The 26,557-nt window shown below is 37.9% G+C and overlaps 1 protein-coding gene across 4 annotated transcripts in view; it reads left to right on the forward strand.

Annotated features, from left to right (window-relative positions):
• Positions 1 to 26,557, forward strand: part of ERCC8 (ERCC excision repair 8, CSA ubiquitin ligase complex subunit) — a 78,775-nt gene that overhangs the window by 19,590 nt on the left and 32,628 nt on the right. For all 4 annotated transcript variants that reach the window (XM_032280105.1, XM_032280127.1, XM_032280118.1 and 1 more), the window contains 2 exons: positions 4,095 to 4,196; positions 14,994 to 15,117. In XM_032280105.1, coding sequence (XP_032135996.1) covers positions 4,095 to 4,196; positions 14,994 to 15,117 — 226 coding nt within the window. The remainder of the gene's footprint in view (positions 1 to 4,094; positions 4,197 to 14,993; positions 15,118 to 26,557) is intronic.

A 26,557-nucleotide genomic window follows, 5' to 3' on the forward strand; every position in this document is an offset into this window, starting at 1 on the left:
AACTGAACTATAAATTTTTGTAATAAAGCTAATGTGGAATATTTTTTTAAATAACTAAGTAGGCCATTATTAGCAGTCTTTCTTTACCGCTCATCAATTGGATTTGAGCCATCAAATAACTACTTTTAAATTAACCTAATTGTTTTATAAATTGGTATTGAATTTATCTTAAAAACAAGTCTATAAATCACCACTTGCTACTAGTTCATGAACTGTTTGTGACTGCTTCACAAGACAAGAAGCTTGTACTAAAACATAAATCTACTAAATCATTACACACACCATTTAAAGGAGCTAAGATATGTTCGCAGCAAGACTTTCTCAGTGAAGAAAGACGTGTGTTTATTTCTGGCACAAGCTCCTTATCTTGGAGAGTTAAATAGCACTGCTCTACACTTAATTGTATTTTGTTCAAAATCAGGTGAAAATCTTTCAGTCAAAATGTTCTGTGAATGTAGTACCAAAAACTGTAGTTTGGATGCCATTCTTGAAAGATGACAATGTCAATGCAGCTTTTAACATTCCTCTAATTCTCCATTAAAACACATAAAGGAACTAAAAATGGCAAGTAAAAAAATCAGATTAACACTTACAACAAAACTAGGTCATGAAGTATCCCCACAAACCCCAAAGTGGAAACGAACTACTGACAACTATGCTACCAGTATTTATGCCAGAGGAGGCAGTAAAAACCGCTAAGGCATCTGATATACCTGGATAAGTCCAAAATAACCAATAGGCTGTTGAAAGCTTAGCAAGCAAATTTGACTACAGTAGCTAAAATTGGGAGAGGATGGCATACTCTAATTGTAGGTAAGTTTGAATGGTCCATGGTTAAGAGCAGAAGGAGCTATAGCAGTCTGGGCCCTAATATCTCTCTAAAGAGCTAGCCAGTCAAAACTCCCCTCCAGTACAGAACTATACACTGAGGAAAAACTGCTGGAAATAGAATCCAAATTAAGCAATTCAGAGACAATAGAAACAAAGGAGAAAGATGTCCCTGATAAAATTGGGGAGGTGAACAGAACCAGGAAATCTCTGAAAGTAAGCTGCCATATTTTGAAATCTTACCCCCGAAAAAAAATTGTTCAGGGAAGAAGAAGATTTTTAATATATAAAATTTAAACATTAGTCTAAGTCAAGCCTCCATTCTAAAAGGTTAAGAAAATTAATTTTACATAAAAATAAGCAAAAGAACAAGATTAAGGTCAAAGTTCCTACAAAATTATTATAAAAACAAAGAGAATGAGAAGTGGACTAATGCTGTTATGGGGAGTGAAGTCAGACTTGAAAGAAGTGTCTATAAAACAGATGAGAACTCTAACCTAATATTTCAAAACTAGGTAAAAGTTGTTTTATAAAGGTATAATAAATGAAAGAATAATGTTAAGTTGGAATTAGAAAACCTCAGAAATGAGATGTTCAAACTCAAAAAATAGAACTAAAAATATTTCAGAAATGAATACCAAAATATAAGGAACACAAATAAATGGAAGAGATAATGCCTTAGAAATAGAAACTAGAAGAGAGGAAATTTTTAAAACCAAAAAGAAATGAAGAGAGAAAAATAATTGAAGAGATGTATATATAGAATATGGGCAAAGAAGATCCAGCATAACATATAATAAGAGAAAAAAGAAAACCAAGGCAAAAGAACAGAATAAATATGAAAACAATAATTCAAGAAAACTTTTCTAGGATAAATAAGATCTGGAACTTTATATGAGGGGGAAAGTTACGTTGTTACTAGATTTTGACTTTGGCTTTCTGGCCAAAGAAATGAAGCTTCTTATCCAAGATGCTCAAGGAAATAAAATGTGAGTCAAGGACTTTATATCCAGTCAAACTGATTTCAAGCATGAAAAGGACAGATAAATTCTCAAAAACACAGGAATTCAGAGACAGTTGTTCTCATTAGCCATTCCTTAGAAATCAACCAGAGAATGAAATCTTTCAACCAGAATGACAGGAGAGACAACAACATAAGGATTGATGGTGAGCAATAATATTAGCAGATAGCAACACTTTATATAGATGGATAAATTGATGGATCTAGGTATTGGTTTGTCTGCTAATATCACATCACAAAAAACAGCAATGGCAAATAGAAATCATTTTAAATTATAGCACATGAATGCAGTCACCAAAATCCAGACTGGACATTCTAGGACAAGTGATATGGTTTCTGCAACAAAGAAATTACAAGAGGGGGAAAAACGCAAGAGGGAGGGAGAAAGAAAGGTAGAGGAGACCTATAGATTAAAATTAAAAGGCATTAAATTTTTTTAAAGCAAAGCTAATATTCATGCATACACTCTAGAGTGATGAGCTATGAACTGTACAGAAAAGAAAGACAGTGATTATGATAAAAATCATGATAATGAGTTACTTTGAGATGAGAAGGAAGGAGTGATGATCTAGAGAGATTGCATTCTTTGGACCTTTGTGAAGAATTTTTCATGGTGCCCCTATTTTTAATGGGGATAAATGTATATTTTGTATAGTAATGGAATAATATTCACAATGTCTAAGATTTTATAATATTTATATTTGGTGTAACTTCCAAAAGAAACATAAAATAGAGAATTTGTTCAAGGAGGATTTTATCTTATAAAAAAAAAAAGTACTAAAGAAAGGTACTTCGAATGAAGGTCAGAAGAAACAGTGAAAATAATCTGAAATATTTGCACATTTCAAAAATGTCTGCCATTTTGCAGAATTTGCTCTGAACTTAACATGTATCTCATCATCTATTGTTATTTCCTAAATTAAACATATTATGGCTTTTAGGGAAGTCCATTAAAAGTGGCAACAACCCTAGATTTAAAGATGATTTTAGACAGTTTTATGCAAAAAACAAGTAAGTTCATATTGAAAAAATCCATTAAAAAAATACAAGTAACAGTCTTAGAGACAAATAAGGTTAAGAAACTGATTAAAGTATAGGAAGTCCCAAGAATGATGTTTACAAGTTATTAAGTTCAATCAATGTATGTAGCTTTAGTATATATGCTTATTACTTTCCTTTTTAGAAATATTTTTGCAAAGTTTTTGAATAGAATAATTTTTTAGGTTCTACCAATGTAATAGACCAGCTCTAGTGTGAGTCAATAATTGTTTCCAAAAAAAGATACTGCTTATTTTTCAGTATCATCTTTTACTCTCAAAAGTAAGGCTTCCAGTGATTTGGCCCCTGCCTCTCATCTCTCACCACTCTTTCCCTTCTACCCTGTTCTAGCAACACTTTACTTTTTTTGGTTGCTTGAATGGGGTTGGAATGTTACTTTTACAGCTTTCTGGCTAACTCTGAATTCTCCTTCACATGCCAGCTTAAATATTACAATCAGGGAAACTGTTCCTGAATTTCCACACTAGAATAAAAATAAGTTATTGTCACAATGACCCCAATCATAACTAATAATTTGTGTGATTATGCATACTACCTTTTTTTGCTGTTGGAATGTAAACTGTGCAAAGACAGAAACCATGCCTGCCTTGTTCACAGTTGTTTTCGCAGAGTGCCTAACGTTGTAGGAACTTAAAGTTGAATGAATTGAGTGAATGCATTCATAAGAGAAGTAAGGAATCTAACATTTATTGATCCCCTATTTTTTGCCAGGTACTATAAAAAGAATTTTGCACTTAAGTTTTATTATCAACATTGTGATTTAGGTAAAAATGTCCCTCTCCTTTACAAATGTTGAAAGCCTTAGATAGGTGGTGTAACTTGCCCAGGGTCGAAATTAGGACATTTAAAGTAACTGTAATATTTTACTTTCTTAAGAAATCTCTTTCACAATCATCTGCATTTAGAAGTATATATTTAAAAAAAGAAATCTCTTTTGCCATCTTGTTTCTGTCACTCTTTCTTTTTGAAGTTATGGAAGTAAACTTGATCACAGAATGAATTTTTTACATTCATCTATAAATATTAAGAAATTTTAGTTTATTAAGTCTGTGTTATTGAGGATTAACTCATTGCAAACTTTGTATCCTTAATAAATTTGAGTGTTTGCAAATCAGTTTTTAGAAATTTGCAATCATAAACGGACTACATAAAATGATAAATTAATGTGAACTTTTTTTATTATCAGCATGTTATCAGGTGGTTCAGATGGTGTGATTGTACTTTATGACCTTGAGAACTCCAGCAGACAACCTTATTACACATGTAAAGCAGTGTGTTCCGTTGACAGGTATGTATTAAAAATGTAAAAATGTATGAATTTGTAAATAGTTAAGTATTTTTTACATCGAATGCAAAAATGAAAGTAGAAGTCAAGTGAATGGGTCAAGGGAATTGTTCAAGTGACACATTTGTATGGTTATTCCTTGACACTTTCTTAAAAATAGTAACTGACATTTAGGTATAGTTGTTTTTTTGTTTGTTTTTTTTTTCCCATTTGTTTATTTTATGGCATTTTAGGTTTTGGGGTACATGTGAAGAACATGCAAGATTGTTGCATAGGTACACACGTGGCAGTGTGATTTGCTGCCTTCCTCCCCATCACCTACATCTGGCATCTCTCCCCTTGCTATCTCTCCCCAGCTCCTCACCCCCCACCGTCCCTCCCCTATATCCCCCCAACTGACCCCAGTGTGTAGTGCTCCCCTCTCTGTGTCCATGTGTTCTCATTGTTCAACACCCGCCTATGAGTGAGAACATGCGGTGTTTGATCTTCTGCTCTTCTGTCAGTTTGCTGAGAATGATGGTTTTCAGGTTCATCCATGTCCCTACAAAGGACCCAAACTCATTGTTTTTGATGGCTGCATAATATTCCATGGTGTATATGTGCCACATTTTCCCTATCCAGTCTATTGTCGATGGGCATTTGGGTTGGTTCCAGGTCTTTGCTATTGTAAACAGTGCTGCAATGAACATTCGTGTGCACGTGTCCTTATAGTAGAACAATTTGTAATCCGTTGGATATATACCCAGTAAGGGGATTGCTGGGTCAAATGAAATTTCTATTTCTAGGCCCTTGAGGAATCGCCACACTGTCTTCCACAATGGTTGAACTAATTTACACTCCCACCAACAGTGCAAAAGTGTTCCTATTTCTCCACATCCTCTCCAGCATCTGTTGTCTCCAGATTTTTTAATGATCACCATTCTAACTGGCGTGAGATGGTATCTCAATGTAGTTTTGATTTACATTTCTCTGATGACCAGTGATGATGATTTTTCATATGTCTGTTGGCCTCATGTATGTCTTCTTTTGTAAAGTGTCTGTTCATATCCTTTGCCCACTTTTGAATGGGCTTGTTAGTTTTTTTCTTGTAAATCTGTTTTAGTTCTTTGTAAATTCTGGATATCAGCCCTTTGTCAGATAGGTAGACTGCAAAAATTTTTTCCCATTCTGTTGGTTGCCGATTTGCTCTAATGACTGTTTCTTTTGCTGTGCAGGAGCTGTGCAGTTTGATTAGGTCCCATTTGTCTATTTTGGCTTTTGTTGCCAGTGCTTTTGGTGTTTTGGTCATGAAGTCCTTGCCTACACCTATGTCCTGAATGGTTTTGCCTAGATTATCTTCTAGGGTTTTTATGGTGTTAGGTCTTATGTTTAAGTCTTTAATCCACCTGGAGTTAATTTTAGTGTAAGGTGTCAGGAAGGGGCCCAGTTTCTGCTTTCTGCACATGGCTAGCCAGCTTTCCCAACACCATTTATTGAATGGGGAATCCTTTCCCCATTGCTTGTTTTTGTCTGGTTTGTCAAAGATCAGATGGTTGTAGATATGTTGTGTTGCCTCCGAGACCTCTGTTCTGTTCCATTGGTCTATATCTCTGTTTTGGTACCAGTACCATGCTGTTTTGATTACTGTAGCCTTGTAGTATAGTTTGAAGTCCGGTAGTGTGATGCCTCCTGCTTTGTTCTTTTTGCTTAGAATTGACTTGGCTATGCAGGCTCTCTTTTGGTTCCATATGAAGTTTAAGGTGGTTTTTTCCAGTTCTGCGAAGAAGGTCATTGGTAGCTTGATGGGGATAGCATTGAATCTGTAAATTACTTTGGGCAGTATGGCCATTTTCACGATATTGATTCTTCCTAACCATGGACATGGAATGTTTCTCCATCTGTTTGTGTCCTCTCTTATTTCGTTGAGGAGTGGCTTGTAGTTCTCCTTGAAGAGGTCCTTTACATTCCTTGTTAGTTGTATTCCTAGGTATTTTATTCTCTTTGTGGCAATTGTGAATGGAAGTTTGTTCTTGATTTGGCTATCTTTAAGTCTGTTATTGGTGTATAGGAATGCATGTGATTTTTGCACATTGATTTTGTATCCTGAGACTTTGCTGAACTTGCTTATCAGTTTCAGGAGATTTGGGGCTGAGACGATGGGGTCTTCTAGATATACAATCATGTCGTCTGCAAATAGAGACAATTTGACTTCCTCCTTTCCTATTTGAATGCCCTTTATTTCTTTTTCTTGCCTGATTGCTCTGGCTAGAACTTCTAATACTATATTGACTAGGAGTGGTGAGAGAGGGCATCCTTCTCTGGTGCCACATTTCAAGGGGAATGCTTCCAGTTTTTGCCCATTCAGTATGATATTGGCTGTTGGTTTGTCGTAAATAGCTGTTATTATTTTGAGATACGTTCCGTCAATACCTAGCTTATTGAGGGTTTTTAGCATAAAGGGCTGTTGAATTTTGTCAAAGGCCTTCTCTGCATTAATTGAGATAATCATGTGGTATTTGTCTTTGGTTCTGTTTATGTGGTGAATTACATTTATAGACTTGTGTATATTGAACCAGCCTTGCATTCCCGGGATGAAGCCTACTTGATCATGGTGGATAAGCTTTTTGATGTGCTGTTGCAATCGGCTTGTCAGCATTTATTGAAGATTTTTGCATCTATGTTCATCATGGATATTGGCCTGAAGTTTTCTTTTCTTGTTGAGTCTCTGCCGGGTTTTGGAATCAGGATGATGTTGGTCTCATAAAATGATTTGCGAAGAATTCCCTCTTTTTGTATTGTTTAGAATAGTTTCAAAAGGAATGGTACCAGCTCCTCTTTGTATGTCTGGTAGAATTCGGCTGTGAACCTGTCTGGACCTGGGCTTTTTTTGGGTGGTAAGCTCTTAATTGCTGCCTCAACTTTAGACCTTGTTATGGGTCTGTTCAGGGTTTCGGCTTCTTCCTGGTTTAGGCTTGGGAGGACACAAGTGTCCTGGAATTTATCCATTTCTTCCAGGTTTACTAGTTTATGTGCATAGAGTTGTTTGTAATAATCTCTGATGATGGTTTGAATTTCTGTGGAATCTGTGGTGATATCCCCTTTATCGTTTTTTATTGCATCAATTTGGTTATTCTCTCTTTTCTTTTTTATTAATCTGGCTAGTGGTCTGTCTATTTTGTTGATCTTTTCAAAAAACCAGCTCCTGGATTTATTGATTTTTTGAAGGGTTTTTTGTGTCTCTATCTCCTTCAGTTCTGCTCTGATCTTAGCTATTTCTTGTCTTCTGCTAGACTTTGAGTTTTTTTGATCTTGCTCCTCTAGCTCTTTTAGCTTTGACGATAGCGTGTCAATTTTTGATCTCTCCTTGCTTCTCAAATGGGCACTTATTGCTATATATTTTCCTCTAGAGACTGCTTTAAATGTGTCCCAGAGACTCTAGTATGTTGTGTCTTCATTCTCGTTCGTTTCAAAGAACATCTTTATTTCTGTCTTCATTTCATTGTTTATCCAGTCAACATTCAAAAGCAAGTTGTTCAGTTTCCATGAAGCTGTGTGGTTCTGGGTTAGTTGTTGAATTCTGAGTTCTAACTTGATTGTGGTGTGAGAGACTGTTTGTTACGATTTCTGTTCTTTTGCATTTGCTGAGGAGTGATTTACTCCCAATTATGTGGTCAATTTTAGAGTAGGTGTGATGTGGTGCTGAGAAGAATCTATATTCTGTGGATTTGGGGCGGAGAGTTCTGTAAATGTCTATTAGGTTTGCTTTGTCCAGGTCTGAGTTGAAGTCCTGGATATCCTTGTTAATTTTCTGTCTTGTTGATCTGTCTAATATTTACAATGGGGTGTTAAAGTCTCCCACTATTATTGTGTGGGAGTCTAAGTCTCTTTGTAAGTCATTAAGAACTTGCCTTATGTATCTGGGTGCTCCTGTATTGGGTGCGTATATATTTAGGATCGTTAGCTCTTCTCGTTGCATTGATCCTTTTACCATTATGTAATGTCCTTCTTTGTCTTTTTTGATCTTTGTTGCTTTAAAGTCTAAGTTATCAGAGATGAGAATTGCAACTCCTGCTTTTTTTTTGCTCTCCATTTGCTTGGTAAATCTTCCTCTATCCCTTTATTTTGAGCCTTTGTGTATCCTTGCATGTGAGATGGGTTTCCTGGATACAGCACACTAATGGGTTTTGGCTTTTTATCCAGTTTGCCAGTCTGTGTCTTTTGATTAGGGCATTTAGTCCATTTACATTTAGGGTTAATATTGTTATGTGAGAATTTGATACTGCCATTTTGATGCTAGCTGGGTGTTTTGCCCTTTGGTTGATGCAGATTCATCATTGTGTTGATTCTCTTTACCTTTTGGCATGCTTTTGGAGTGGCTGGTACTTGTTGTTCCTTTATATGTGTAGAGCCTCTTTCAGGAGCTCTTGTAAAGCTGGCCTGGTGATGACGAAATCTCTGAGTACTTGCATGTTCACAAAGGATTTTATTTTTCCTTCACTTATGAAGCTTAGTTTGGCTGGATAGGAGATTCTGGGTTGAAAGTTCTTTTCTTTAAGGATGTTGAATATTGTCCCCCACTCTCTTCTGGCTTATAGGGTTTCTGCTGAGAGATCTGCTGTGAGTCTGATGGGCTTCCCTTTGTGGGTAACCCGACCTTTCTCTCTGGCTGCCGTTAGCATTTTCTCCTTCATTTCAACCCTGGTGAATCTGACGATTATGTGCCTTGGGGTTGCTCTTCTTTGACGAAAGCTTTGTGGTGTTCTCTGTATTTCGTGACTTGAATGTTTGCCTGCCTTGCTAGGTTGGGGAAGTTTTCCTGGATAATATCCTGAAGAGTATTTTCCAGCTTGGATTCATTCTCTTCGTCGCATTCAGGTACGCCTCTCAAACGTAGATTAGGTCTTTTCACATAGTCCCACATTTCTTGGAGACTTTGTTCATTCCTTTTTACCCTTTTTTCTCCATTCTTGCCTTCCCGTTTTATTTCATTGAGTTGATCTTCGACCTCTGATATCCTTTCTTCTGCTTGGTCAATTCGGCTGTTGATACTTGTGCATGCTTTACGAAGTTCTTGTGTTGCGTTTTTCAGCTCCATCAATTCACTTATATTCCTTTCTATTTTGTCCATTCTCGTTAGCATTTCGTCAAATCTTTTTTCAAGGTTCTTAGTTTCTTTACATTGGGTTAGAACATGTTCTTTAAGTTCACATAAGTTTCTTACTACCCACCTTCTGAAGTCTGATTCTGTCATTTCATCACACTCATTCCCCATCCAACCTTCTTCCCTTGCTGGTGAGGAGTTGTGATCACTTGTAGGAGGAGAGGTGTTCTGGTTTCGGGTGTTTTCATCCTTTTTGCGCTGGTTTCTTCCCATCTTTAAGGATTTATCCACCTGTCGACTTTGTAGTTGCTGGCTTTCAGATTGGGTCTCAAATCTTTCAGATTGACGTTCTGTTTGTTGATGACGAGGTTATTTCTGTTTCTTGGTTTTCCTTCTGACAGTCTGGCCCCTCTGCTGTAGGTCTGCTGAGGTTCACTCCAGGCCCTGCTTGCCTGGGGTTCACCTGCAGCAGCTGCTGAACAGTAAGGGTTGTTACCAGTTTTCTTCTTCTGCTATCTTTGTCCCAGAAGGATACCCTCCTAGTGTCAATCTGATGTCTCCTTTATGAGGTGGCTCTTTGGATATATAGGGGTCAGGGAGCTGCTTGAGGAGGTGGTCTGTTCTTTATAGGAGCTCAAATGGTGAGCTGTGAGCTCTGTTGTTCATTCAGAGCTGCTGGGCAGGTACGTTTACGTCTGCTGCAGCAGAACTCATAAACTGCTTTTTGTTCCCAGGTGCTCTGTCCCAGGGATTTAGGGCTTTATGAGTTTGGGTTATGCTGCTGCCTTGTCTTTTTTTTTTTTCCTTCAGAGCTGCCCTGTCCAGCAAGGAGGCAGCCTAGTCACTGTCTGCCTGTAGAGGCTTTGCTGAGCTGCTGTGGGCTCCGCCCAGCTGCCGAGTGAACTTCCCTGCAGTCCTATTTATATGGGTGTTGTTAGAACTGCCTTGGCAATGGTGGCCCGCCTCTGTTAAGGCGGAGCCTCTCTGCAGTGGCCGGTTACCTTGGCAATGGCGGGCTGCCTTAGCAATGGTGGGTTGCCTTGGCAACGGCAGGCTGCCTCAGCATTGGCTGCCTACCTCCGTAGTGGCGGGCTGCCTCGTTAATGGCGGACGTCCCTCCCCCACAGAGCTGGACCGTCCGGGGTTCAGCTGCGCTTGCTGTGAACCTCTCAATCCAGAGCGTTTCTGGTTGCTGTTCTTTTGTGGGGGTGGGACCAGCCGAGCCTGATCGTCTGGCTCCCTGCCTCAGAGCCTTTTTTTTTTTTTTTTTTTTAAGTTGGTGTTCCAGTCGCCTGTTGAAGAGGCACCGCGGTGTGTGTTTTTTCCCATGCGACAACTCACTGTGCTGGCTTAAACAGCGGCACTAAGATTCATGGCGCTTTTTTTGTCCTGGAATCTACTGTCCTGGCTCCCTGCTCAGTCCCCTTTTTAAACAGACGAATGGGCGAGTTCCCGTGGCTCCAATCACCAGCTAAAAGGGCACCCGGACCGGTGTATTTTGTATGGAGAACCGCTGCTCCAGGGCGCTGACAAAGCAGCTGTAAGGGGCAAAGCAGCAGCGCGGGCCGGCACAGCCGCGCCGGCCAAAACAGCCGCACTGGCGACCTGTGGAGCTCCTCCGCCTGGGAATTTCCTAGTCTGTGGGCAATAAAAATGCGGTGTCCACTCACCGTCTGCGCTTTCACTGGGAGCTGCAATCCTGAGCTGTTCCTAAACGGCCATCTTGGATCCTCCCCCGGTATAGTTTTTTTATTTTTATTTATTTATTTATTTTTTAATTGCATTTTAGGTTTTGGAGGTATAGTTTTTTAATATGTGACTTCCCCAAAACAACTTTGGTATCACATTTGAAAAGGATTTTATTTTTTAAAAACTTTTTATTATGTCCTTCTTTTTCTATACCTAAATAGCATATCTCAGTAACTAAGAGTTTTTAGTACCTCTTAGTATAAGATTCATTTATGGTCCTTCAGCTAATTATAAACACGAATTATATTTTCAACTGATACTAATGGAAGAAAAGGTTTAGATATATGAAACATACTGGTATTCCCTCACCAAAGACACACATATGCATATACCCACTCATCCCTCTCTCGTCTCTCTACTTATCAAAGATGCCTAACTTAAAAACATACTTCTATAATACTTGTCTTCTCTGACTATTCTCTTTTGGCTTACCAATCTTGTGATAATTTTTTTAAGTCTAATAAAATGTTTTGTGTTGTAGTTTTTCCATTTTGGTCATTTAATCCTTTCTCATCATCTATATCCAATCTGATAATGAGCAGACCTTTGAATTAACAGGGAGAATGGGTGCTAAGAAAATGCTTTCAAGAGGGAAAACTTTGTAAACATTAACATCAATAGTCTTTTACAGCTTTTCCCAAAACATTAGAATAGATGCTATGAAACATTTGTGAAGAGATTTTTCTGTTGTTTTTTGGCTCTGGTGCTTCACATTGGACATACAGATTTGAGGAAATCAGTTAATCTCAGCTTTAGATTATTTTGTTTTAAAAATAAATATACATGTCCTATGGTTCTTAAACGTTTCTATGAGAATTAAATGAAATGTCATCTTTTTAAAATCATGTTGAAAACTAAAACCACTGTGTAAGTGAAAAGCAATGTACTTACAGGAAAACTTAGTACAAAACACAATATCTCCTCAAATACTCTGGAACTTAGAGTCTTAGGCCGTTTATACTCTCTTCCCACCCTCAGTAACAAAAAAAGTCATGTTAATTAATTTAATTCATTTTTATCTTATTTTATCCCAGCTAACATTTTAACATTAAATTTATTTTGTTACATAGCAAAATAGCATTTTCATCTATTCCATGTGCTATATAATATTCCATGAGGGACTGTGATTTGCTTTTTTTGGCATGTGACATAAGTAAATGCCTAATGTGTCAATCTTGTCTTAATATGATTTTTATTCTTGGATTCAGACTCTATCTTTAAAAGTGTCACTTTGAATTTGAAAATGGACATCATATAGTACGCATCTTTACAAAATCTGTTACAGCATTTTATACATCTGAAGAGTTTACAATCTTATTTAAAAATAATTTCAATAAAGACTATTATTAAGTTAATGTGGCTTAGACTATTTTTTGATACTTATTGTTAGTATACTTAATGTGTTTGTCCTTGAGCACTAAAAAGATTCCTTTCCTCTACCAAAATTCTTATTAAATATAAATGAGAACAGAACATATAGTAACATAATACAGTAACATAAAATATTTTATCCTATTTTAAAATTTAAACTTAAAATATAAGTGAGCTTTTATTTGTGATCACTACATTAAAGATTTGTTTTATTTAAAACTAGTATCACTGGAAAAATCTCTGTAGATGTCAGTACTCTTAGGAGCAGAAAGAAATCAATTCTGCTTAAGTGGAAATTTATTGGAAGAATATTTAATATCTCACATAACTGTCAGAAAGATGGGAGAATCAGTTTTAGAAAATGAGCAGAAAACGAGAAGTCAGGGTAGGTCACACCACAGGAAGATTAGGTTGGGTTTTGCTGTATGTCACCAACACAGACTCTCAACTCCTCAACTTTAAATAATGGCTAACTCTCCCAGGAAAAGAGAAGGTCTAGAGTCCCTTGCTTTCTGTAACAAGAGGTAGAGCTCTTATTTTCAATAAAACGAAGGTGATTCCCCCCAAATAGGAAAAGTTTGAATGCTCACCAGCCAAGGAAAAAAGGCACATGTCTACTACAGTCCACCCATTTGGCTGTCCAGCATGTATATATAACTTTCTTCCCATACTTACCCTTTTTAAAAGAAAAAATGTTACAGGCCGAGCGCAGTGGCTCACACCTATAAAATCCCCGCACTTTGGGAGGCCGAGGTGGGCGGATCACGAGGTCAGGAGTTCAAGACCAGGCTTGCCAGCATAGTGAAACCCCATCTCTACTAAAAATGCAAAAATTAGCAAGGCATGGTGGTACATGCCTATAGTCATAGCTACTCGGGAGGCAGAGGCAGGAAAATCACTGGAACCTGGAAGGCCGAGGTTGTCGTGAACTGAGATCTTGCCACTGCACTCTGGCCTGGGCAACAGAGCGAGATTCCGCCTTAAAAAAAAAAAAAAAAGAAAGAAAGGTTCCAGCCTAACCTAATGCAAGTCTCCACTATACAGCCAAAAGGTGATCATCCTCTTCTGCAAAGGGTGGTGATCCTAAGTTGAAAACTAAAACCACTGTGTAAGTGAAAAACAATGTACTTACAGAAAAACTTAGTGGAGTTTTCCATACCTGGCTCCATTTCAAGGTCATGTTCATTTTTCATTAGTTTATCTTATCCCATATCAGTATTATACAATTTGTGGACTCAATTATAGTTAACCTATAAAAATAATAAAGGTAAGAGAGGAAAGAATGGGGAAATTATTAAAATATATACAGAGAAAAGAAGGAAATATGAGTAGGCGCTATAGTTCTTGTATTTTTACAGCTGTTTTAATGCCAGAGTTGGCACTTAAGACTTTCCTTCTTCATGTTCTCATTCCTTCAGATAGCACCACAACTCTTTAAGGTCCCAAACCTTCATCATAAGGAATCCAAAAGCAAAATGATTGTATCTGCATAGGGTTACTGTTAACTTTTTTAACAGAAAGCTTCTGTTAACTTTTGTTTTCTACGGGAAATTTCAAATATATACAAGATTGGAGAATAGTATAATGACCTGCGTATCAGTCACCCAGCTTCACCAACCATCATAACCAATATTGTTTCATCTCTACCTCCTACCCATCCACCTTCATAATTATTTTGAAGTAAATCTTGAACAATGTGTAGTTTCATCCATAATTATTTATATCTAAAAGACTTTATAAGCATAACTACAGTACCATTATCTTACATACACAAAAATTCTCTATTTTAAATATCCAGTCTGTGTTCAAATTTCCCTCTTTGTCTCATAAATCTCTCTTAACAGTTTGTTTGAGTTGAGCCAAGATTAATTAACAGCCAGTTTGTTTGAGTTGAGCCAAGATAAACCTCTCTTAACAGCCATTTGAACGAAGATTCAGTTAGGTAACACACTGCGTTGGCCACTGATTCAGAGCATACTACATCCTTCAGGACAGCATACCACCCTCACAAGGTGGTGTATTGTAGCTGACGTCATAACTGAGTCTTCAACATGTTGTGTTTTTATGGAAGATGGGTTACATAAGATGTGAATTTCATGGGCCTCTACCAGTTGCATTCTTTGGTCAGAGAGTAAGTTCCTTGATAAAAAGCAATATTGTGTGGAATACTATAGAGGTGTGTGAAGCATTCAACAATTCTAAGAATAGTAGTGCTAATAGAATGAGACTTCGGAAAAGCAAATCCAAAACCAAAACAGCCGTTTCTTCCAGTAAGACCAAATCACTGCCCCTTCCAAAATGAAAGAAGTCCAGTATAGTTGGCTGATCCTTTCAGGCTATATATAGTACAGAAACAGAGTATCTCCCACATTGTGACCCTTAGTAGGAGGCACACCTCTACATCACACTGTAGGAGCCTGAATCTAGAGATGCCTGGATGTTCTTTCTCACCTTCTTCTACACAGCTAAGACACAAGCATGTGATCTCAGTTTGACCATTCATATCATCCTACCTGAGACTACTACTTGTTCTTAATACAACACCAGTTTTGAAACTCACATACGTCAGTTATCTGTAAATTTTGATGGTTGTTTTGTAGATATCATCCTGATGTTCACAAATACAGTGTGGAAACTGTACAGTGGTATCCTCATGACACTGGCATGTTCACATCAAGCTCATTTGATAAAACTCTGAAAGTATGGGATACAAATACATTACAAGTAAGTACATTACAACATTTGCAAATTGCTTTGTAGGATGAAGGAGAATTTAATCCTAAACGATTTTAGTATGATTATTTGCTAAGATATCATATATGTTAGATGTGAAAGCAGTATAGTGGTTAAGAAGAGCTAGACTGCTTGAGTTCATATCCTGGCTGTACTGCTAACCAGCTGTATGACAATGGGCGGATGTCCAAACCTCTGTGTCTGTCTCATGTGTAAATGGAAATGATTATAGAATGGTTGTAAGGATTAAATGAGCCAATATATGTAAAGTAGCTAGTACAATACATAGCATATAGTAAATGCTCAAAAACTATTAGCTATTATTAATATCCCTTTGTGAAAACTATGGTCTAGTAATCTAAAGTAGAAAATTGTATTTATCTTTGATTGATCTAAAAACTTGAAGGAAAAAGCTGTTAATACTGTAGCTTAGTAAAGGCAGGCAGTGGATAATAGTTTCTATGATATTTGGTCAAAGTCACATTTCTAGTGCTAATCTTTTCTCTGAGCTCTACTCTGATATTTCTGTACTTTTCTACAGTACCTCTACACTTAAATGTAGTATCATCTCTTTAAACTTAACATGTTTCAAACTGAATGTGATCACACCCCTTTAAATTTAGTCATAAAATCTTAGCAATTCTTTCTTCAAACTTTCTCATACCTCTCTTTTCTATTTCCCTTGCCTTTGTTGCACATCTAGACTACTAAAATCTCTGCCTTGCTTTCCTTCTACATTTTCTACACTAAGTTCTACACCAGAATTAATCTTACCATAAAGCAGTTTCATCATGTCGCTACCCAAACCCTCTAGGGATTCCCATTGTCTAAACTCAGCTTGGCATTCGAAGCTATCCATGACTTCGGCCCTTGTTCCTTCAATCCTACTTTCTACCTGTCTTGAACACAAATGCTTTGCTGCAACTAAATTGATCATATTTTGAAGCTGTTGTATTCCCTGCCGCAAGTCCCTTTGCCTTGCAACTTTTCCCTTCTCTTAAGGTCACATCTTTTTTTACAGCTACTTTGAGCCAGGACTGAGGATGCCAGAGTCCTAGTTCCATTCTGCCACTTATGAGATTTGTTGCTGTAGATAAGTCATTTAAATTGTTAGCAAAGGTCTCTTCAGCTATAAAATTAAGGGATCAGACTAGATGTTGTCTAAGATCTCTTTTGGTTCTATCATGCAATTTAGCGATTTTAGCTTCTGGAGTATATATTAACCGTTATTTTACTTTAACTTTATAGCACTATTTTCTGTATTCTTATTTTAACGTATTTTCATACTACCTTATAATATCATTTTTATACTTGTGTGTTTCATTTGTTGTTCTAGATTGTTACTTCCCCAAAGAAAGGACTATGTCTTATACATTACTAAATTCAGTGTTATGTACAGTAACTGTTGAATAAATGCTTTAAGGATGACTAGCGATGTATGTTACTGGCCACATATTAATAAGTAATAAAATCACAGAGTATATTATGATTCTAATCAGCAAAACAAAACTGTGTTGTGTATATAAATGCAAATTTAATATACTTCTAATAATTCAAACTAAATAGATATGTCCTTTTGACCTTGCTACATTAGAATAGACCTACCATTTCAGATTTATTTGTATATTAAAGTATATTTATTTAAAATACATGTCATTGAAAATGGGAATATATTTTAACAATTAAATAAATGTCATGAGCTTTCACTTCTGACTATAATGGAGTATCTTATAGCCAAACCAGCACCTCCATTGAGAAAAGCTAGATAAAATATAAACAAACATCTAGTTGAGGGTTTTGGAAAGCTGCCAAGAAATCTAAGACTTGAGAATCAGATCCCAGAGAGAACACTTAGAGAAATGCATTCACTTTCCATACACTCTTTCTCTTTGGGCATTTAACATTAATGTAGAGCAAGAGACTGAGAAGACAGGCATTAGGTAGTTTCTAAGAGGCAGATAAATGAGTGGGACTTTAGTCAATTTCATAAAGCTGGAGAGACAGAAATTGAGCTGTGGAATGTGGGCTGCCAAGACAGCCAGAAATTAAAGGGTCAAGATCACAGAAAGAAGACAGATGCAGAGAAATAAGCCTAACATCTTGCATTGGTTTTTTCATTGAGGTATTTGCTGACCAAGCTATGCAAGACCATAGACTAAGAAATGAAGCAGAAAACATCTGAAAAACAGCAATTTTCCCCAGTCACATGTTACTAGAGAGAAGAATTGCAGTGCAGTACTTGCTAAGTAGAAAGGAGCCTAGGGAAAAACCCAGCCTCTTAGAGCACCTAGAGGGATATTCTCTCAGAATGGGTACAAATAGGAGGTAGATAGAGCCCAATTTTTCCTATGTAATTTCTAGTACTCAAATTATTATTCTAAACACTTAAAAAGGCTGGGTGTGGTGTCTCATGCCTATAATCCCAGCACTTTGGGAGGCTGAGGGCAGGCGGATCACCTTAACTTGGGAGTTCGAGACCAGCCTGACCAACATGGAGAAACCCCATCTTTACTAAAAATACGAAAAATTAGCCAGGCATGGTGGCTTATGCCTGTAATCCCAACTACTCAGGAGGCTCACCCAAGAGAATCGCTTGAACCCAGGAGGCTGTGGTGAGCCAAGATTGTGCCATTGCACTCCAGCCTGGGCAACAAGAGTGAAACTCCGTTTCCAAAAAAAAAAAAACACTTTAAAAAGAGATAATGCCAATCTTATGCAAATGCTTCAAGAGGGAAAGAAGGGACATTTGTAAACTTTTTTTATGGGGCCAGCATATCCTTGATCATCGTATCCTCAAAACTTACAAGGGCATTAAATGGAAAATATATGGCAGTGTCTCTTAAATATAAATACAAAATTCCTAAATCAACTATTAATAAGTAGAATCTAGCAATATACAAAAAGAATAATATATCATGAGTAGACAGAAACAAAGTTGTTAACATCTAAAAATCAACTAGTGTAATTCATCATGTTAACAGAAAGAAGGGGAAAAACTACATGTTAGTCATCTCAATACATATAAAATTTTTAAATAAAAGTCAATATTTTTTTTTTTAGAGACAGAGTCTTGCTCTGTTGCCCAAGCTAGAGTGCAGTGGTGCAATCATAGCTAACTGTAACCTCAGACTTCCAGGGATCCATCCAGCTCAGCCTCCCAAGTAGTGAAGGCTACAGATGTGCACCACGGTCTCCAGCTAATTTTTTAACTTTTTGTAGAGACAATCTCTCTCTATGTTGCCCAGGCGGGTCTAAAAATCTGGCCTCAAGCTATCCTCCCGCATTGGCCTCCAAAAGTATTGGAATTACAAGCATGAGCCACTGTGCCTATCCTCCTTTTTTTTTTTTTTTTTTTTTTGAGACGGAGTCTTGGTCTGTCACCAGGCTGAAGTGTGCAGTGGCGTGATGTGGGATCACTGCAACCTCCGCCTCCCAGGTTCAAGCAAGCAGCTGGGACTACAGGTTCCCGCCACCATGCATGGCTAATTTTTTGTATTTTTGTAGGGACGGGGTTTCACCTTGTTGGCCAGGATGGTCTCGATCTTCTGCCCTCATGATCCACCTGCCTTGGCCCCCCAAAGTGCTGGGATTACAGGCATAAGCCACTGCACCTTGCCCTGCATTTTAAAAAATTCTCTGCATACCAGGAATATAAGAGAAATTCCTTAATTTGATAAAAAGTATTTTTTTAAAAAAAACTAAAGCAGCCATTATAGTTGGTGGTAAAATGTTGAAAGCTTTCCCTTTGCATTATCCCCATTGTTTCCTCTGTTTAACATTGTGCTAGATGTCCTAGTCAGAGCAATAAAGCAAACAAAGGAAACAAAAGACATAGGAAGTAGGGAGGAAGCATTTAAACTGTCATTTACAGAAGATGTGATTATGAACCTAGAAAATGCAATCTATAGCCAAATTATTAGAATTACTATAACTAAATTTAGCAAATTTGCTGGATACAAGGTAAAAATTTTCTGAATTCCAGACACAAACAATTATAAAATGAAATTTTAAAACTAATATTGTTTACCATAACATCAAAAATCATCATATACCTAGTAATAAATTTAATGAAAAATATACGAGACTATTCTGAATATACAGAGAACTTTAGAACATTCTTGAGAGAAATTAAGACCTAAATAAGTGTGAGGTATTCCATGTTCAAGAATTAGAAGGTCAGTGTGGTAAAGATACCAGTTTTACCCAAAGTGATCTATAGAATCAATGCATTTCCTAACAGAATCTTAGAAGATTTCTTTTTTGAAAATTGACTAGCTAATTCTAATGTTCATATGGAAATGCAAAAGGGCAGGGTATTCTTGAGGAAGAGTGAAGTTGGAGGACTTCACCCTCAGATATCAAGACTTACTAGTTAAGGCAGTGTGATATTGGTGTAAGTAAAAAAGAAAAACACCACACAGTGGAACAGGATAGAGAATCAATAAATGTATCTGTTCATGACAATTATTTGATTTATGATAATGCAGGTAACCCTTGAACAGTGTGGAGGTTAAGGAAGCTGACCCCCTATCACAGTTTAAAATCTATGTATAATTTCTGATTCCCCCAAGAGGCTATTACCACTAATAGCCTAGTATTAACTGAAAGCCTTCATGATTACATAACGTCAATTAATATATACTTTGTATATGTATTATATACTGTATTTTTTTTATTATTATTATTTTTATTTTTCCAGATAGAGTCTCACTCTGTCACCCAGGCTGAAGTGCAGTGGCGCTACCTCGGCTAACTGCAACCTTCGCCTCCTGGGTTCAAGTGATTCTCCTACCTCAGCCTCCCAAGTAGCTGGGACTACAGATGCATACCACCACACCCAGCTAATTTTCTTATATTTTTAGTAGAGACGGGGTTTCACCGCGTAGGCCAACCTGGTCTTGAACTCCTGACCTCAAGTGATCCACCTGCCTTGGCTCCAAAAGTGCTGAAATTGCAGGCGTAAGCCACCGCACCCGGCCTATATGCTGTATTCTTAAAGTAAGCTAGAGATAAGAAAATGTTATTAAGAAAATCGTGACGAAGAGAAATATATTTACTACTAAGTCAATGGAAGTGGATCATCATAAAGGTCTTTATCCTTATCATCTTCATATTGAGTAGGCTGAGGAGAAGGAGCAGGAAGAAAAGGGGTTGGAGGAAGAGCGGGGTTGACCTTGCTGTCTCTAGGGTGGCAAAAGGTGGAAGAAGATTTGGAAGGAGGGGCAGGCACAGTTGGTATAACTATGGAAATACATCATAATTTCTGTCTGTTCTGCTTTATTTCTCTAAAAATGTTTCTATTATAGTACTGATCCTTCTTCCACTATTTGCTTTAGTTTCAGTGCCCATATCTTCAAAGTGTCCATGTCATAAGAGTCCTTTGTGGCATTATATTATCCCAGAATAGGGCATTTTTGTCTGCATTTAAAACCTGTTCAGGCAGATATCCTTTGTCCTCAATGATTTTCTAAATGGCATCTGGAAACTCATCTGCTGCCTCTTGGTGGGCAGAAGCTTCTTATCCTGTTACCTTGACTTTTTTTTTTTTTTTTTTCCTGGCTCGGAGTTCTTTAATGATAATTTCTAAGAATATACAGTATATAGATTCTTTTTTTTTTTAATTGCATTTTAGGTTTTGGGGTACATGTGAAGAGCATACAAGATTGTTGCATAGGTACACACGTGGCAGTGTGATTTGCTGCCTTCCCTCCCCCTCACCTATATCCGGCATTTCTCTCCATGCCATCCCCTCCCCAACTCCCCACTCCCCGCTGTCCCTCCCCTATTTCCCTATTTCCCTCCAACAGACCCCAGTGTGTAGTGCTCCCCTCCCTGTGTCCATGTGTTCTCATTGTTCAACACCCGCCTATGAGTGCGAACATGCAGTGTTTGATTTTCTGCTCCTATGTCAGTTTGCTGAGAATGATAACTTCCAGGTTCATCCATGTCCCTACAAAGGACACGGACTCATTGTTTTTGATGGCTGCGTAATATTCCATGGTGTATATGTGCCACATTTTCCCTGTCCATTCTATCATCGATGGGCATTTGGGTTGGTTCCAGGTCTTTGCTATTGTAAACAGTGCTGCAATGAACATTTGTGTGCTTATGTCCTTATAGTAGAACGATTTATAATCCTTTGGATATATACCTAGTAATGGGATTGCTGGGTCGAATGGAATTTCTATTTCTAGGCCCTTGAGGAATCGCCACACTGTCTTCCACAATGGTTGAACTAATTTACACTCCCACCAACAGTGCAAAAGTGTTCCTGTTTCTCCACATCCTCTCCAGCATCTGTTGTCTCCAGATTTTTTAAAGATCACCATTCTAACTGGCGTGAGATGGTTCTCAATGTAGTTTTGATTTGCATTTCTCTAATGACCAATGATGATGAGCATTTTTTCATGTTTGTTGGCCTCATGTATGTCTTCTTTTGTAAAGTGTCTGTTCATATCCTTTGCCCATTTTTGAATGGACTTGTTTGTTTTTTTCTTGTAAATCTGTTTTAGTTCTTTGTAAATTCTGGATATCAGTCCTTTGTCAGATGGGTAAACTGCAAAAGTTTTTTCCCATTCTGTTGGTTGCCGATTCACTCTAATGACTGTTTCTTTTGCTGTGCATAAGCTGTGGAGTTTGATTAGGTCCCATTTGTCTATTTTGGCTTTTGTTGCCAGTGCTTTTGGTGTTTTGGTCATGAAGTCCTTGCCTACACCTATGTCCTGAATGGTTTTGCCTAGATTTTCTTCTAGGGTTTTTATGGTGTTAGGTCTTATATTTAAGTCTTTAATCCGTCTGGAGTTAATTTTAGTGTAAGGTGTCAGGCAGGGGCCCAGTTTCTGCTTTCTGCACATGGCTAGCCAGCTTTCCCAGCACCATTTATTAAACAGGGATTCCTTTCCCCATTGCTTGTTTTTGTCTGGTTTGTCAAAGATCAGATGGTTGTAGATATGTTGTGTTGCCTCCGAGACCTCTGTTCTATTCCATTGGTCTATATCTCTGTTTTCGTACCTGTACCATGCTGTTTTGATTACTGTAGCCTTGTAGTATAGTGATGCCTCCTGCTTTGTTCTTTTTGCTTAGAATTGACTTGGCTATACGGGCTCTCTTTTGTTTCCATATGAAGTTTAAGGTGTTTTTTTCCAGTTCTGTGAAGAAGGTCATTGGTAGCTTGATGGGGATAGCGTTGAATCTGTAAATTACTTTGGGCAGTATGGCCATTTTCACGATATTGATTCTTCCTAAACATGGAATGTTTCTCCATTTGTTTGTGTCCTCTCTTATTTCATTGAACAGTGGTTTGTAGTTCTCCTTGAAGAGGTCCTTTACGTTCCTTGTTAGCTGTATTCCTAGGTATTTTATTTTCTTTGTAGCAAGTGTGAATGGCATCGCATTCTTGATTTGGCTCTCTTTAAGTCTGTTATTGGTGTATAGGAATGCTTGTGATTTTTGCACATTTATTTTGTATCCTGAGACTTTGCTGAAGTTGCTTATCAGTTTCAGGAGACTTTAGGCTGAGTCAGTGGGGTCTTCTAGATATACAATCATAAAGCCAAACCTGTTTCCAAAATTATCAAACCATCCTTTTTTGGCATTAAGCTCTCCAGCTTTAGATCCTCCACCTTCCTTTTGCTTTACATTGTCATATAATGACTGTAATGACTTCTCTTTTAAAAAAATCATATTAGAGTCTATATATAGATATGCCTTTCTTTTAACAATCCTGCACCCACATAAAAGCTGGATTTTCAATAAGAAGTCAAAGGTATTTCACAAAACATGCAAGGTTTTCACCCTGCTGGCATAGCTGCAGTGACAGCATCACAAATTTTCTTTTTTCACACAAAAAATTTCTTTTTTCTTATTCTGTATTCATTTATCTTGAAATGGTAGGCAACCACAGCTGCAGATCTTAATCTATGGTACATGTCAAGCAATTCAGCTTCTTGTAATATGACTTTTCTTTGCTTCTTGGGAGTACTTCCAGCATCACCAGTGACACTTTATATATGGGTTCCATGCTGTACGATGTATGAATTTTATCTTGAAAAAGCCATTATTAAAAAAAAAATCTATATAGGAATAGCCCTCAAGTTCTCTAGCTTGGCAATTCGGTGAATTACATTGTTATTTACTAAGACAGGGAAGGGTGGGAGTGATGAGTTCAGTTTTCGATTTGTGGAGTTTTGAGGGATTTATAGGAAATCCAAATGGAGATAATCCAGGAATTGAGCTATAGATATCCAGAATTCAGGAGTGAGGTCTACACTGAATATACAGATTTGTGCTTCAGTACATGTCGAGCATCCCTAATCCAAAAGTTCAAAATTTGAAACTTTTTGAGTTGTAGATTTGGAATACTTATCCAATAAGTATAATGCAAACATTCCAAAACCAAAAAAAATCTGAATTCTGAAACATTTCTGGTCCCAGTTACTTTGGATAAGGGATACTTAACCCATAACATGCAACTGGCAATTGAAGAGAATGCATAGAACAAAACCCTGAGGGATACAAAGATAAATAGGATAGGAAAAGGAAACCAAAGCCTGCTAAAAGTGATGAAAAGATGGAGCCAAGGAGAGAAAGAGGAAAATCAGGAATATATTATACAATGGAAGCCAGTAAAAGAGACCGCTTTAAAGAAGATGGGAGTAATCAGCTGTGTTGAATGCTGCTAACATATTAAATCAGATGAGGAGGCTATTGGTAATATTGGAAGAGTAGTGTGTATTAAAGTAGTGAAATAAAAATAAGATTGCAATTAGTTGAGAAGTATATGAGAGATAAGGAATTAGAGATAGCCAAAGTTTGGATTTGAGGAGGAGGAAAGATTAGGGAGAATGTAGGGTGAAAAGGCTTTTTATTTTATTTTTTGCCTTAGTGAGGGGATGGTAAGATGAAAAAGACTTGAACTTTTAGTGCTGTTGGGAATGAGCCAGTGGGGACAGAGGTTATAGACACCCAGAAAATAATCTATAGGGTGCAATCTCTAACAGTGCTGAAGGGGATCTAAATACAAGTAGGAGAATTAACATTAAAAATGGGGAGGAATCTCGAGACCATCCTGGCCAATATGGTGAAAACCCATCTCTACTAAAAGCACAAAAATTAGCTACGCATGATGGTGGGCACCTATAGTCCCATCTACCCAGGAGGTTGAGGCAAGAGAATCTCTTGAACCGGGAGGCAGAAGTTGCAGTGAGCCGAGATCATACCACTTCGCTCCAGCCTGGGCAACAGCAAGAAATACTCCGTCTTAAAAAAAAAAAAAAAAAAAAAAGGTTAGGAATCATGATTTTAGATAACAGGAGTGAAGAAGGAAAAAGGATAAGTGGAAGCAAATGTGTTTGTAGGTTTGTTGTAAGCCATTAAGGGAATTCTGATTGAGTGTCTCCTATTTTCTTTCTGAAATGAAACATCAGATCACCTGTTGTGACTGAGTGGGGATGTTTGTGGAGAAGATTTGAAATAGTTGCGGAATACTGCAGGGAAATATAGTGGGACTAGCAGTCATTACCGAAATTCAGAGGAAATGAATAATCTTTTATAGTGACACTGCCCTATTATAAGTTTTTTTTTACCTGGGTAGAGCAAGGGATTGGCCAAGTGTGGGCCCATGGGCAAGTCTGGCTCATGGCCTTTTTTTGTAAATAAAGTGGGTTTTGGTTACAAATATTGAAACTGCCTTTGCAAAAATTTATCAGTGACAAAATTGTGGCAGTAGGGGAGATCTGATCTACCCAACACCCCCTCTTGCCTTTAGCCCTCAACTGCCTGAATTATTCCTGGACTTTGGCCAAGTTAACTTTGGGAGACAGTTAATACTCTATTATTTAATTTAATTTATTTATTTTTGAGACAGAGTTTCACTCTGTTGCCCAGGCTGTAGTGTAGTGGTGTGATCTCAGCTCACTGGAACTGCCACCTCCTGGATTCAAGCGATTCTCCTGCCTCAGCCTCCTGTATAGCTGGGATTACAGGCGCCCACCACCACACTCAGCTAATTTTTGTATTTTTAGTAGAGATGGAGTTTCACCATGTTGGCCAGGATGGTCTCAAACTCCTGACTTCAAGTGATCCTCTTGCCTCAGCCTCTCAAAGTGCTAGGATTACAGGTGTGAGCCACTGCCCCAGCCATTTTATAGTTTAAATGATAATAGTCCTTCTCCAAAACTCAGCCACCTTTGTAAGACAGCTAATGAGAGTCCACCAGACTTGGAGGAGGAGAGGAGCCTGAATTCTGCTAAGGTGTAGATGTAGACCCAGCGGCTCACCCCTATAATCTCAACACTTTGGGAGGCTAAGGAGGGTGGATTGTTTGAGCCCAGGAGTTGAAGACCAGCCTGGGCAACATGGCAAAACCCCATCTCTACCAAAAATGCAAAAATTAGCCAGTCTCATAACCTGGTCTCAAAAATAAATAGAGAGAGAGAGACATAAATGATTGCCAGCCATTATGCTGGAGGTCACAAGATATATAACTTCCCCAGTTACTCCTGAGATAACATCACAACTGTAGAACCTAAAATTGGCCTTTTGAGATATCTTTTCAGGAATTTTTCATGTCTGACATTAATGGCTCCACCTGGACATGCCAACTGCGCCTGTGGCCCCACCCAGAAGTGGCTGAGTGCACAGGAGAAGCATTCTCCACACCCTTCTGATTGCACCCCCAACCAATCAATAGCAAGCACCCATTCATTGCCTAACCACTCCCATTCCTTCCCCCAAACTACCTTTGGAAAACCCCTAACCTACAAGACTTTAAGGAGATTGATTAGAGTAATATAAATAAATCCCATCTCCCACTTGGCATGGCCAGCCTTAATCAATTAAACTCTCTACTGGAATGCCATTGTCTTTGCAAATTGATTTTGTTTGTGCAGCAGGCAGGAAGAACCTGGAGAGCAGTTCCAGTATGTTCATTTGTTGTCCATGACTGCTTTAACACTGCAGTGACAGAGATGAGTAGTTGGCCCTGAAAGCCTAAAATATTTACCATCTGACTCTTTACAGAAAGTTTGCCAACTCCTGGTATAGATCAATCCGGATATAAGTACAGAGAAGGCAGACATTTGCGTTCACCCAAGGTAGAAGTCTTGATAAAAGGAAGGATATTAGCAAAGGAATTGAAGATATTGGCAGTTGACCTTGGTATTGGTATCGGACCTTGGAATCCAACCTGGAGAGGAAAAGAAGTAGATGAAAGGAACTGATAGAGGTTCCAGAGTTTATTCGGATTTCTTGAGAGTAGTTGGCGGGTGGGGGGGAAGCTGAAAGTGATAGAAGATTGTGATTATAGATAATTGAAATGTATGATTTCAAAGAAGGGGCAGTTCTAGGTAGTGACAGTGTCCTGGCTGTGGTAGCTCAGGTTGTATGGAACTGAGAGGCAGTGCTGGCTACATCATCCATGTAGATACTGAGC

The sequence above is a fragment of the Sapajus apella genome, unplaced genomic scaffold (assembly GCF_009761245.1).
Source record: "Sapajus apella isolate SASKATOON/1434 unplaced genomic scaffold, GSC_monkey_1.0 scaffold1, whole genome shotgun sequence".
In the NCBI taxonomy this organism is placed as follows: domain Eukaryota; kingdom Metazoa; phylum Chordata; class Mammalia; order Primates; family Cebidae; genus Sapajus; species Sapajus apella.